This window comes from Rhineura floridana, chromosome 2, assembly GCF_030035675.1.
Source record: "Rhineura floridana isolate rRhiFlo1 chromosome 2, rRhiFlo1.hap2, whole genome shotgun sequence".
Taxonomy (NCBI): domain Eukaryota; kingdom Metazoa; phylum Chordata; class Lepidosauria; order Squamata; family Rhineuridae; genus Rhineura; species Rhineura floridana.
The window spans coordinates 103,782,230-103,794,859 of record NC_084481.1 but is presented as its reverse complement, the minus strand read 5'-3'; the positions used below and the strand labels follow the sequence as shown (position 1 = coordinate 103,794,859).

At 43.0% G+C, this 12,630-nt stretch overlaps 1 protein-coding gene across 2 annotated transcripts in view; it reads right to left on the bottom strand.

Annotated features, from left to right (window-relative positions):
* SYT12 (synaptotagmin 12) overlaps positions 1 to 12,630 on the bottom strand; it is a 94,817-nt gene that overhangs the window by 11,131 nt on the left and 71,056 nt on the right. For both annotated transcript variants that reach the window (XM_061609914.1, XM_061609915.1), the window contains 3 exons: positions 8,039 to 8,254; positions 6,458 to 6,578; positions 4,031 to 4,164 (listed from right to left, as the gene is read on the bottom strand). In XM_061609914.1, coding sequence (XP_061465898.1) covers positions 4,031 to 4,164; positions 6,458 to 6,578; positions 8,039 to 8,254 — 471 coding nt within the window. The remainder of the gene's footprint in view (positions 1 to 4,030; positions 4,165 to 6,457; positions 6,579 to 8,038; positions 8,255 to 12,630) is intronic.

The following is a 12,630-nucleotide window of genomic DNA, read 5'->3' as shown; positions in this document are numbered from 1 at the left end:
GGACTCAAAAGGTCAGCATTTGAATGAATAATAAGCAGTAAGGAGGAGTGCAATTTCAGTGTCAGCTCTCTTAAGCTTTATTTCATTTCTGCCTGAATCAAAGTGTACAGTGAGCTTAGTGTCAAGCTGCATGAACGGAGATTATTTCAGCATGGTTACCAGACCCTGCTTTCTGCTTTGTTCTAAATTCTTTTGGAAAGCAAACAAACAAGCAAGGCAAGTAAATTCAGTTACAAAGGCAAGCAGCCAGGATGTGACCTTGCATCACAGAAATCTAGCAAGAGCATCGTGGAAGAGCCATGCTTGGCACCACACCAGAATATAACATGGTGCAGAGATAGTGACAGTGACAGAATTCTGGAAGGGTGTTACCACCACACAGGCAAGGGGGCAGAGTGTGACTTTGACAAAAGATCCAAGGTTTCCTGCTGATATGGTCCACTCTGCTGAGAAATATCTTCAATATTTGACAGAGGTACATTTTTTTAAAAATGTTGATTTTTATATAGCTTAGAGAACCGCTGCAACACCAAAAGTAGCACAGCAAACATTATGTGATTATTTTTAAAAGAAGAAAAAAATGAATGTGGGAATCAGGGCTTCAATGTGGGGAAATGAATGTGGGAATCAGGGCTTCAGAACACACTAGCCACAAAAACACATACTAAGAACCAAATAACTTGTGACAATGGCAGGACCCAAGCTGGGCTGTGACAATTGAATGTAAAGTGTGTGTGTAGTTTAATGCACAGTATAAGTGGATGGGAGCTGAACCCTCCCTCCCTCCCCCCCCACCTCCTGGAAACATCATTCCAGTTGTTTTGTTTTTAGCAGGATCTAATTCCAGAAAAGGGCTGGAGTTTCAGGGGAGGGAGGGCACACATGGTGACGATTTAGCTCTTCCTGTCCCCAGCCAAACACACACTTTAAATTGCTACCCCTCCCTGCTCCATACTAATCTGGCAGTGATCCAGCCTTTACACAAGGAACTGCCACCATCTCAAGAAGATTGAAAAGGGGCTGTAGTTACAGTTGAAAAGTATGCTAAGGTGAAATGGAGGATGTGGAATGGGAAGCTAAGGGGAAATTTCCACTATTGATTTTGTAGAGAATTCACATATATGCCCCCCATTCCTTGCAGGAAGGTAACTGCAGCACAGTGATAACTGTGAACACTACAGAATTGCCCAACTTGACCTCAAAATCAACCCTGGGGTGTGAACTATGTTGGACCTGTGAAACTTGAAGAGGAAAGGCAAAACCTTAATGTTGTAGGAAGGGCTCCAAAATGCTTCTTCCAATACCAGGCCCATCATTTGGGAACACTTAGCATCCCAATCTCAAATGCAAAGATGTATCACTGAACACTAAAGTCAGGATCATTCAGAACATGGTATTTCTGATCTCTATGTATGGATGTGAAAGCTGGACAGTGAAAAAAGCGGACAAGAGAAAAATCAATTCATTTGAAATGTGGTGGTGGAGGAGAGCTTTGTGGATACCATGGACTGCAAAAAAGACCAATGATTGTGTGTTAGAACAAATTAAACCAGAACTATCACTAAAGCTAAAATGATTAAACTGAGGCTATCATACCCTGGACACATCATGAGAAGACATGATTCACTAGAAAAGACAATAATGCTGGGAAAAACAGCAGGGAGTAGAAAAAGAGGAAGGCCAAACAAGAGATGGATTGATTCCATAAAGGAAGCCACAAACCTGAACTTACAAGATCTGAACAGGGTGGTTTGTGACAGATGCTCTTGGAGGTCACTGATTCATAGGGTCACCATAAGTCGCAGTTGACTTGGAGGCACATAACAACAACAGCAGCATCCCAATCCTCCAATATGAGCTGCTCATGACCTTAACATTTCACTAGCCCGCAGCAACTGCATCCTTAATCAAAGCTAGCTTCTTTCCTGTTTGACAAGAATGTCCCAAGGGCCTTTCAGGCACCTGTAGATTTCTGTGCACAAAAGATTACCTTTCATTCCACTATATCTTTGAACAACTTCTAGAACTTTTGTCCTAGCCCCCATAAGATTGTCTCATCCTCAAAAAGGGATGGAATAAGCCACAGCAGTAAGCCTTTGCCTGGTCGTTATGGTAACCCATCATTTTTCTTGTTTCCATGCCATTGTTGAATACAGCCTCATCGTTTTCTCTCCTTTGAAGATGATTCTGTTAGATATGTTATATTAGTTTCCAGCACCAAAGTTTTTGAATGACTGAAAAGCAAATGAAATTATATATTCGGCCTTCCAGGTGATACAGTGTTTCTGTTTATATCTCTGTCACTGACTTTTCTTTCCCAGATTTTAATTTGAAAGGCTCTGCCTTGCACACAAAAAACCTTGCAGGCAGAATCTATTTCCCATCAAGAAAAGCTTGTGAACTAAAAAAGGTTCAGAAAAACTATGAATGTCAGGAGGATGAAGGAAGAAGCTAGCTATCCTGCTTTTAAACAGGTGGATGCTGTCGTCTACGAATGTTTTTGGCTTCTGAAGGTGACTTTCACACAGCTCTAAAAACGTAAGATGAGCCCTGCTCGTTCAAACCAAAGGCCCATCTAGTCTGGCACTCTGTTCTGACAGTTGCCAGCTGGATGCCCATGGGAAGCCCATAAGCAGGATTGGGGCACAAAAGCGATTTCCCCACTTATGATTCCCAGCAACTGGTATTCAGAGGTACACTGCCTCCCAACAGTGGAGGCAGAGCTTAGCCATCATGGCTAGTAGGCATTGATGGCCTTATCCTCCATGAATTTGTCTAATCCTCTTTTAAAGCCAAACTGGTAGCCATCACTACCTCTTGTGGGAGCTAATTCCATACTTTTTATGTGCTGTGTGAACAAGTACTTTCTTTTGCCTGTCCACCTTTAATGTGGGTTAGTTAACAGCTGGCAAAAACTGTATTCAACCAGTGGCAGGCATCCACACTAGTAGACTGACATGAGACAAAGCTGCCAGAGTTAACATGGGCTAGGCTTTGCACATAGTTGTCATGCACCAAAATGGCATGTGAACTGGCCTTGAGATGAAGCTGCTTCTAACCTATTCCAACAGACAGACATTTACAGTAGGATCTTACTAAAGTAATCGTTGCCAAGAAATAGTTGAGACTGAATCTTCTGAACTCTTCAACATTTCTAGCATATTTTGTAGCTGGGCAGCCTAATCCTATGAACTGGATTTAGATGCTGCTAAAATAGTTGTGCACCATGAAAACTTAAGCAGGCTTGTAACCCCTGCCATTGGGATTCAGAGGTCCTGCTCTTGCCTTTCAAAGCCCAGAACTACTTGTGTTGTTCAACTGCTCCTGGCTCTGAGGCCTATGGACAAGGTGCTGCCTAATGGCTCATTGCTGCTACCCTTTTCTCCACCAGCACATGGCCACATGTAAGGTGGCTTGCATATGTACCACTGGTTCAGCACAGGCTGACATGGATGATAGTACAGAGTACACCTAGCTCTATGACAGAGCATCAGAGCATATCCTTTGCACGTGCAAGGTCCCAGGTTCAACCTCTGGTACATCAAGCTTTTTTTTTTTTTAAGGACCTCAAGCAGTGGCAGGGGCTGGGAAAGGTACCTGCCTGACACTCTAGAGAGCTGCTGCCGGTCATGGTAGACTGTACTGAGCAAGAAGAATTAGTCATCTGACTCAGTATAAGGTGGCTTGTACATTCAAAGGCAAGTGAGAAAGAGTCACCTGAATCAAGATGCAGTCAATCTAAAATCTAATAGACAATCCAGTGAGGTTGAAGGCAGGACTGTAGTAAAGAACCATATCCATATCCATCTTCCATGTGGCACAGTAGGAAATACAAGTGTTGACACAGCAGTGCCAACATTCCAATAGCTCTTGTGCTGGATTTGGATCTCTACACTAGTAAGAGAGGATAAGTGTCTCCTGTGTGCTGTTGGTGCAATCTGCATACCTGATTCTATAGGCTGTGTTCTTAGCAACGCAGCAGCTCAATGGATGGTGCTACAATTGTTACTATGAGCCAGTGGGTTCTTACCTGTAGGACAATTGCTGGCACTGAGAAAATCATGGCTTCATTAAACACTGGGTTTGTGTCATCTCTTTTCATTGCAGTCTTCTTCTTGCTGATCTTTCTCCCATCCTGCAGCAAGTACACTTTGACGAAAGGATCTGATTGGATGGTACAAAGCAGATGATCTTAAGTGGGCCCAAAGAAAACTGTTTCCTTTATGCAGACCTTACCTTTGAAACTCTGCCATATTTTAAGTTAGTGCCACTTTCATTAAAATCCACCACTGTATTATTTAACAGTGTGGGTGGACTCTACCAATCTGGACTATGTAAACAGATGTGTGTATATGCAAAATATTCACATGTGAGACTTTTTTTTTAGCTCTCTAGTTTTACACTGTTATAATCCATGCATAACGTTTTGGGATAGACTGAGATAACATCCACAGAAAAACATACAAGTTAGAAGGGCTGGTCATGTACTCTTATAGCAACTAAGAGAAATCCAGATAATTACAACTGCAAGCTAACTGATCACTTCTGAGACCCTTCAAAGAGAGTAACCTATAGGAGGTTACTCTCTTTGAAGGGTCTCAGAAGTGATCACAGATGTACAGATTTTCAATTTCTGCTGATGGTTATCTAAGCAGCCCAAACATGATGCCTAAGACAGAGACATTCCAGAATATTTGATGACTGCCCTGCTGTGACGACTCTCTAGAGAGGACCAGAGAAGTTTGAAAATACTAGATGAAATTCATTTTCATGATACTGTGCCCTGGATCTGACATTATACTGAGTCTATAAATTACCTAACTATTCTAACCCCCTACAGGCGCATGGATCAGAGATTAAGATTGCTCTCTAAATCAGTCAAATGTACTATTAAGTTATTTAAAATTAGTTCATTATATATGGTACAACTATGATACAACAGGATCAAAACTCTCTTCTGTGCTTTGAATTTAGCTCTAATATGCTATTAATTTAATGTGATACAATTCTTATGCTTTCTGTAACCATCTTTATTTTGATGGAGCTTTTCAATGTCTAGGAAAGATTGGCCTAGCAGTTATTAATAGATTCAGAACCGATTCTCAACATTTTTTAAGGTACTGTATTGGTTTGCAAAGTTTATCAAGAATATGAATGGGTCCAATCAGTGTCATTTTCTGTTATAATTTCCAATACAATATTAACTGCCATTAATAATCCCCAATTTTACACAAAGTGCTACATACAAAAACAACCAGCCTTTTCATTCTGACAAGACCAATGTCTTTGAAATCATATAGTGTTATTATGTCCCAAAATATTGTCATGAGGCCAGTTTAAAGGAGAGTAATTCTGAGCCTGTGCATTTTAAGGTGCCTTACTTTCCTCTCTGAGTAGCACAACCTGATCATACACAGCTGAAACTACAGGGCAGGCTTTCCAGGCTGGAGGATATGGCGCCCAGTCTTCATGCCCAGGATATCTCATCCTAGTAACTAACCATTGGCTAAGATCCAAGAAGAGCGCTAAAGAAGACACTGAGGCCCAGCTACATGCCAAGGTGGAAACAATAATGCATAATGCATCCATTTCTGTCTCTTTACATTTCTCTCAAATAGCAACTGTAAGGAGCGCTCTAGCTTGGGACCACAGTGATGGTTAACCCTTTCTCCACACTGTTTTCACAATGAAAAATATCCACCCTCAAAACTTCTATTTACCCTGCTAGCATGAGCATATGGGTATACAGACTATGCCTGTATGTTTTTGCTGCTGGGGCAAGTTGCAGCTTCAAAAAAGGCAATATTCCCTGGGAAAATTGCACAGGGAGAAAAGGTTAATCTCTTTCCCTCCCTTGTCCAGAATGTACCACCCCACATCTGCTTCTTGAAAGAGATGGAGATGTATCCCCACATCTCCAGTGCAAGTTTAGTGTAGCCCTCAGGGACCCTGAAATTCAGCAGTAATACCACTCATCATCTCCTCCTGCTGGCCACAGCTAGTTGTACATGTGGCACAATTCACTAGTGGACCCTTATCATTGTTTTAGACCCAAACAGAGTAGGTTTCTAACAACAACTTTTCTCATAGGCCAGTACCTTCTAGAGGCGTATAATAACAGACAAATTAAATGTTCTACTCAGTTTATAGGAGAGTAAGATTGCAGTTCAGTAACTATATGGTGCAGGAAGTTGCTCACCCAGCCAAAATGTTATTTGGTATCAACCACAGAAAATGCTTCTTTGGACCAGAGTGGTTAGGCCTAAGGCTTGAAAGCTAAAATGCAAGGATTATTTTCGCAGCCCTCCAGATGCACAAGCAAAGGCTCTGTGCAGCACCGGATGTACATTATGCCACAGGCATGATTACCCACTGAGGTGTAAGGCAACGTCTTCACAGTCTGTCAGCCATAGCTGCATTGCTGTGTGTGTGTAGTCTTTCTAGACTGTTTACTGACCTGCAGTCATTTTTCCATTGGTCCACACAAGATTCTTGGCCTTAACCACAACCACGGTCAACCGCTCTGCTGTTGGTAGATAGCTAAGAGACAGCAGGATTTCACCCACTGAATCAATAGCCTAGAGAGAAAAAGAAGACCAGAGATTGCTCATTAACTAGCCTTGTGACAGCATTAACGGCAGGAATTGCTACTTTGTCTCGTGGCAGTGGGGGATATTAGAAAGCAACTGAGATAGGAACCATAACATTTAAGGGCCAATATCAACATGCAGTCCACCTAGGCATCTGCAAAGGGCCCCGCTACTCTCAAGGGGCTGAAAATTCTCCTCTTGTGCACACACACACACACACATACACAGAGGCCCTCAGACCCCAGCCAGCATGGCCAAAGGTCTAGGATAATGGGATTTGTAGGCTGACAACATCTAGAGGGCGACAGGTCCCTCACCCCTGCCCTAAGACCTGCCACAACATGACAAACTCCCAGCCTTATGGTCTGTTCAGAGCGTGGAGGTTAGAAGAACACTTGGTGATTGGTTGACTAGCAGCACTGATCACTTCTTCCATCGCTTTTCTGGCCCTCATGAACTCATTCTCAAGAAAGGAAATTGACAAGCAATGAGGATGGGAATCCCCTCTGTGTGACCAACTAGAGATAGTTCAAAATAAATTCTTAAAAAAAATCCTGCCCCTCCCCTCATCAACTCCAGCGGCATTAATTCGGGCCGAAACTGGGACACAATCCATCAGGGCAAGGATCCACTCAGCTCTTTTAATTTTTTGGAAGACACCTATGGAAATCCCATTAAGAGAAACATTAAAAATCAATGCAACAAATGTGTGGACAGACAAATTTTGGTCTGCCCAATAAAACAAAATTTGTCAAATTTATCATTTAGATTGTAAAGCCAATCAAGATCCCTTTATTAAAGTAAGCATTAAGGAGGTCATTCTACGGCACACTGCCTGGACTGACAGGTTAGCCCTAATAAATTCTAGTTACGCAAGATGGTACAGCCTCTTCAAAACTGAGCACACTAAAGCAAACTATTTTGACCTCCTTACCTCAGTAAATCTGCACCACGCTTACACAGCCCTGAGGTTCCAGTCAATGCCTACGGCATACCTGGCCGGACAACATAATGGGGTTCCTCGGGCCCAAAGACTGTGTATCTGTAATGCCCCAGAGGTGGAGGATCTCCCGCATTATTTGCTAACATGCCCATTATACAACCAGCCTCGGACCAAATTCTTGGAAGAGGTTCTGATCCATGCGCCTAAAGATCCACCCTATCGTATTTCTCTTCTCCTTTCAGATAAGGACCCTGGTATAACATACAGGGTAGCCCTATTTGCCCTAGCTGCAGTGAAACTGCGGAGGAAACGTTTACTGGACCTAGGATATACTAGTTAGATAACTCTTCCTGCTATTTTGATTTTAAATATTTTTTTATGATTTTAAATGTAACATTGAAAATATTTGTTTGTACTAAATGTATTTCCTGTTTGAGGCCTATGGCCAGATAGTAATACAATGATTGATTGAAGCAATGGGGATGTGCATAAAGAACAAGATTACCTTGTTCATGTCCTGCAGATACAGCCATGCATTGAAAGGCCGGATAGAGAGATCCAAATCTGACAGCTTCAGCTCGGCTACACCCGTGCTGATGTTCCTCTCATCTTCATCTATGCCAAAGACAGAAAATCTCAAGCTGTTTTCCTCCAGCGCAGAAGGATCCAAGGGGATTGAAAACCTCTCATCGAAGAAGACCGAGCAGGCACTCCTTTGGATCTGCACAGAGAAAAAGGAAGCATAGGAGAGTTTTGAAAGGTCAGGCGAGGAAGAAGTATCTTACATAGGAAGCTGTCTTATATGGAGATAGATGATTGGTCCATCTTTGCTCAATATTGTCTACACTGATTAGCAGTGGCTGTCCAGGGTTTCAGACAGAAGTTCCTCCTAGTCCTACCTGGAGATGCCACGGACTGAATATAGACCTAGGAATTTCTCCTCCTTTTTCCTTTTAAAAAGAACTATTTGAGGGCTCTGGAAAGATTTGGAAAACATTCTCATCAAAAAAATGTGGTAGATCAGAACAGCTTACCAAATTTAAGCTTTCCAGAACTGTAGCTGCATCTCGCTGCCTTTGTTCATATAACTTAAGAATCTCCTAAATGAGACCTTAGTAAACAAAAGCCAGAATCCTAGACAGAGATAGGCAGAGGTGGAAAAGAAGCACATTTCCTAAGCAGGCTTTGTCCCTATTCAGAGGGCATGTTTAATACAACAACAAAAATGTCATTATTAAAATGAGCCAACAAGTCCTTTGAAGAAAAGTCTCATTCTCTTTTTCTGAATCCCTTTGGAAATGGTTGAATTGCCCTGCAGCAGAAAGTGGTTGGGAAATGTTTTAGAAAACCCTCCGCATTACTATTAATGGCCTCATCTCATGATGAGATTTTACACTCATGACAATATGTGTCTAATACCTGGGATCCCTAGAAAATTTAGGAAGAGAGGAGGAAGAGAGTACAATCCTATTTTATAGTAATAGCAAAACTTCCAGTAGTGCTGATGTTTCAAGTTTGGTCCCAAGGAAAACTCTCCTGGGAGTGGTGAAACAGAAGGAGAGAGCAGCAGAGGATGTTGCACCCTATATGTGCAGATATGTGTATGGCGCAAGGATCTTAGTTTACAGATCAAATACAAGTGTACAGTTTACAGGGCAAATAGTTTTGAGAAACCTCTGCTCCTGGCAACACTAACATACTTTCAACTGATAGTGTCTCTGAGGATTCAATGTTTCAAAGCCAAGCAAATGGAAACAAACATTGTAACTATGTCTTTCTGCATCACACATACAGTAGGGCCCTGCTTTACGGCGTTCCGTTTTCCGGCGCTCCGCTAATGCGGTGGCTTTCAATTAGGGGAAATTCCCTGTTTTAAAGCAGATTTTGCGCTTTTGCGGCATTTTCGAGTCATTTTTGCACGACGCGACCCATTATAGTCAATCGGTTCCGCTTTATGGCGGGGGCCTGGTCCCTAACCCGCCGTATAAGCGGGGCCCTACTGTATATATGATAATATCACAAATGGAAAAAAATGGTATCTGGTACAGAATTAACAATCCCCATCTTCAATTTTCTCTTCCCTCCCTGCACCTCTTTTTTTAATCTTTATGGCTGTGAAATCTCAGGCGCCAGAGGACAGCTGAGCAGGCGTTTCACTCCCACTCCACAACGAGCTGAAGCAGAATGCACATACAAAATAAAAGCAACTGTACTATTATTACTATTGTACTATACAACTGTACTATTATTTCTTGCACTGAGCAGGGATTGGACTTGATGGCCTTATAGGCAAGCCCCTTCCAACTCTACTGTTCTATGATATTATTATTGTTGTTCCACTTCCATTGTCATTTTATCCTCACAATACCTCATGAGGTTATTGTGAGGATGAAATGATGGAAGTGGAATAAAAATAATAATTTACACTGAGACCCAATGACTGCCATGGTCACCAATCAGCTTCGTTGCTGAGCAGAGACTTGAACCCACACTTTCAGTCTGCTCTAACCACTATACCACATGAGCTCTCTATATGCAAATATGATTAATTTATTCAGGTTGCAAGATTTTGATCTTTTTTCCTAGCTTTGTTTTGGAAATATGTGCATTAATGAATGCATCTCAGAAGGCGACTTCAACTATTTGCCTTCCTATTTTTCCTCCGTTTCTCTCTCTCTTTCCCAGGTTCCTAAGCACTGTTGATCTGTGCTAATGACTTTCTAACTGCATATTGATCCTCTGATTTCCAGTTCCATACTGAGACAGGTCTCTTTTTATACCCAACACCTGCTCACAGAAGCACCACTGCTGTTTATTTATTTATTACATTTATATACCGCCCCGTAGCTGAAGCTCTCTGGGCGGTTTACAGCAATTAAAAACAATAAAAACAAATATACAAATTTTAAAACACAAAAAACAATTTAAAAACACATGCTAAAATGCCTGGGAGAAGAGGAAAGTCTTGACCTGGAGCCAAAAAGATAACAGTGTTGGCGCCAGGTGCACCTCATCAATAAATTCATTCCATAATTTGGGAGCCACCACTGAGAAGGCCCTCTCCCTTGTTGGCAGCCTCCCAGCTTCCCTCAGAGGAGGCACCCGGAGGAGGGTCTTAGATGTTGAGCGTAGTGTACAGGTGGGTTCATGTCGGGAGAGGTGGTCCATCAGGTATTGTGGTCCTAAGCCATGTAAGGCTTTATAGGTTAAAACCAGCACCTTGAATCGAGCTCGGAAACATACAGGCAGCCAATGCAAGCGGGCCAGAATATGTTCGAACAGTCTGGTCCCTGTTACCCATCTGGCCACCGCATTTTGCACAAGCTGCAGTTTCCAAACCATCTCTTCTCCCAAGGACACCCTGCGGGTTGAAGGGTTAGAGGGAACTCCCAAGTAACTGACCTGTTCTCTGTGCAAAATCCATAATGTTAGCTTTTATAAGTGATTCGACTCTGAATAACGTGCTTGGTGCACTTTGCTAATGAGAGCCTGTTCCTGGTATCCACTCTCCAAAGTGTTTCCATTGCACAATTCATGATTTAGCTACTTCTGAAATCAGGAATTTCATACCAGTTAATGGAATTTCATGCCTGTGAATGGCTGCCTAAGGCATAGCCAGTCATTATCTTCAGGCAGGCACAAACTGTTGAGGTTGGTAAGAGTTGTCATAATGTAGATGCTGGCCTAGATAAGCTTACCTGCACTTCTCAACCACATTGGCTGTGTTTGCATGGTGAAGAACAAGCAGTCTGCTAGTCCCTGATGCTCAAAAGTCCCCACTTTACTTCTCCCCTGCTCCTGGCTCCGCCATCCCAACAGCAACAAACTGCAAGCCTTAAGCTTGTCGTGTTGTTTGAACTGGGGCTAGCGGTTTGTTTCTCTCCAAACAAGCCACAAGCAGAAGGCAAATTTGTTCTTAATATAACTGTCATGGTTTGTTTTCTGTACCCCATTTCAGACAATAAGAAAAGGTAAAGGTTATGGTTTGCTGGTTGTGGGACAGCACAGACAGGGCCGGTGCTAAAAGGTGGCCAGGTTGGGCCCTGGCCGAGGGCTCCTGGGGCCACAGGGCCCCCTCAATAGGGTGGGTAGTGCTCTCCTTCCACGATCTGCGACAGAGTACTGTCACGGATCGCAGGGAAAGAGCTTCCCAGCTGCCCGCTCATTTGCTGGCTCCACCTACCTGGCATGTGTGCCATTAACCAAGATGGTGGCAGTGGCTTCAGCCACTTAGGGAAACCTCAGCCACCATCTTGGTTAATGGCAGCCCAGCTCACATAGCCACAAAAGACAGTAGAGACAGGTAGTTGGGGCTCATGGAGCCCAGGGCAAGCTGGTGCCCAAGGGCCCCGGCATGCCTGGCGCCGGCCCTGAGCACAAACAGGAGTGTGGTGGGGGGTGCAGGTAGGACAAAGCAGGGAGTTTTGCCATGGTAGTATACCTGATGAAATCCTCTCTTCTACACAACCATTAAAGGTGCAGGAACCTTGCCCTCTTTTTCACCTGGCCACCCTACCCACCTGCCCGCGGCTGGCTATTTCTTTTAAAAACATAAGTATAAAAGGCCCAAACCATATACCAAATGTCACATCCAGTTTGGCAAATACTGTTTTAGGATTGAGGAGGGGAGGTATTCTGGTTGTCATCTATGATACCCATCCAAGCCTGTAGTTTTGTATTTGTAAAATGGGATATTGTAGTAGAGGGAACTGCTGAAATGGTCAAATCAGTCTCTTTGTTAAGATAATTGCACTAGCCAAGCCTTTCAAGCATTCTTTTTACATGACTAATGAGTTGGTTGAGTATAGATATATTGCCATAGAAACAAATATGCTAGTGATGCTTCCAGAAGGGAGTAGGCCTTCTTCACTCACCTGCTTGATGGCCAAGTCATCCTAGGAGTAAGAGAACAAGTGGCTAGGGTCAAGTTATCTGTCTTGTCTGGAGCTGGGAAGACACAGAGGCCTGACTTGTTTTCTGTGCTGAAACCAAAGTTATGACTCCCCCCACCTAAGGGGGGGAGCAAAATCTGTTGGAGTGTTAATCCTGTCAGTCCTTCCATCTTATGCTCAGCCTGTACATATGTGTATATAAGAG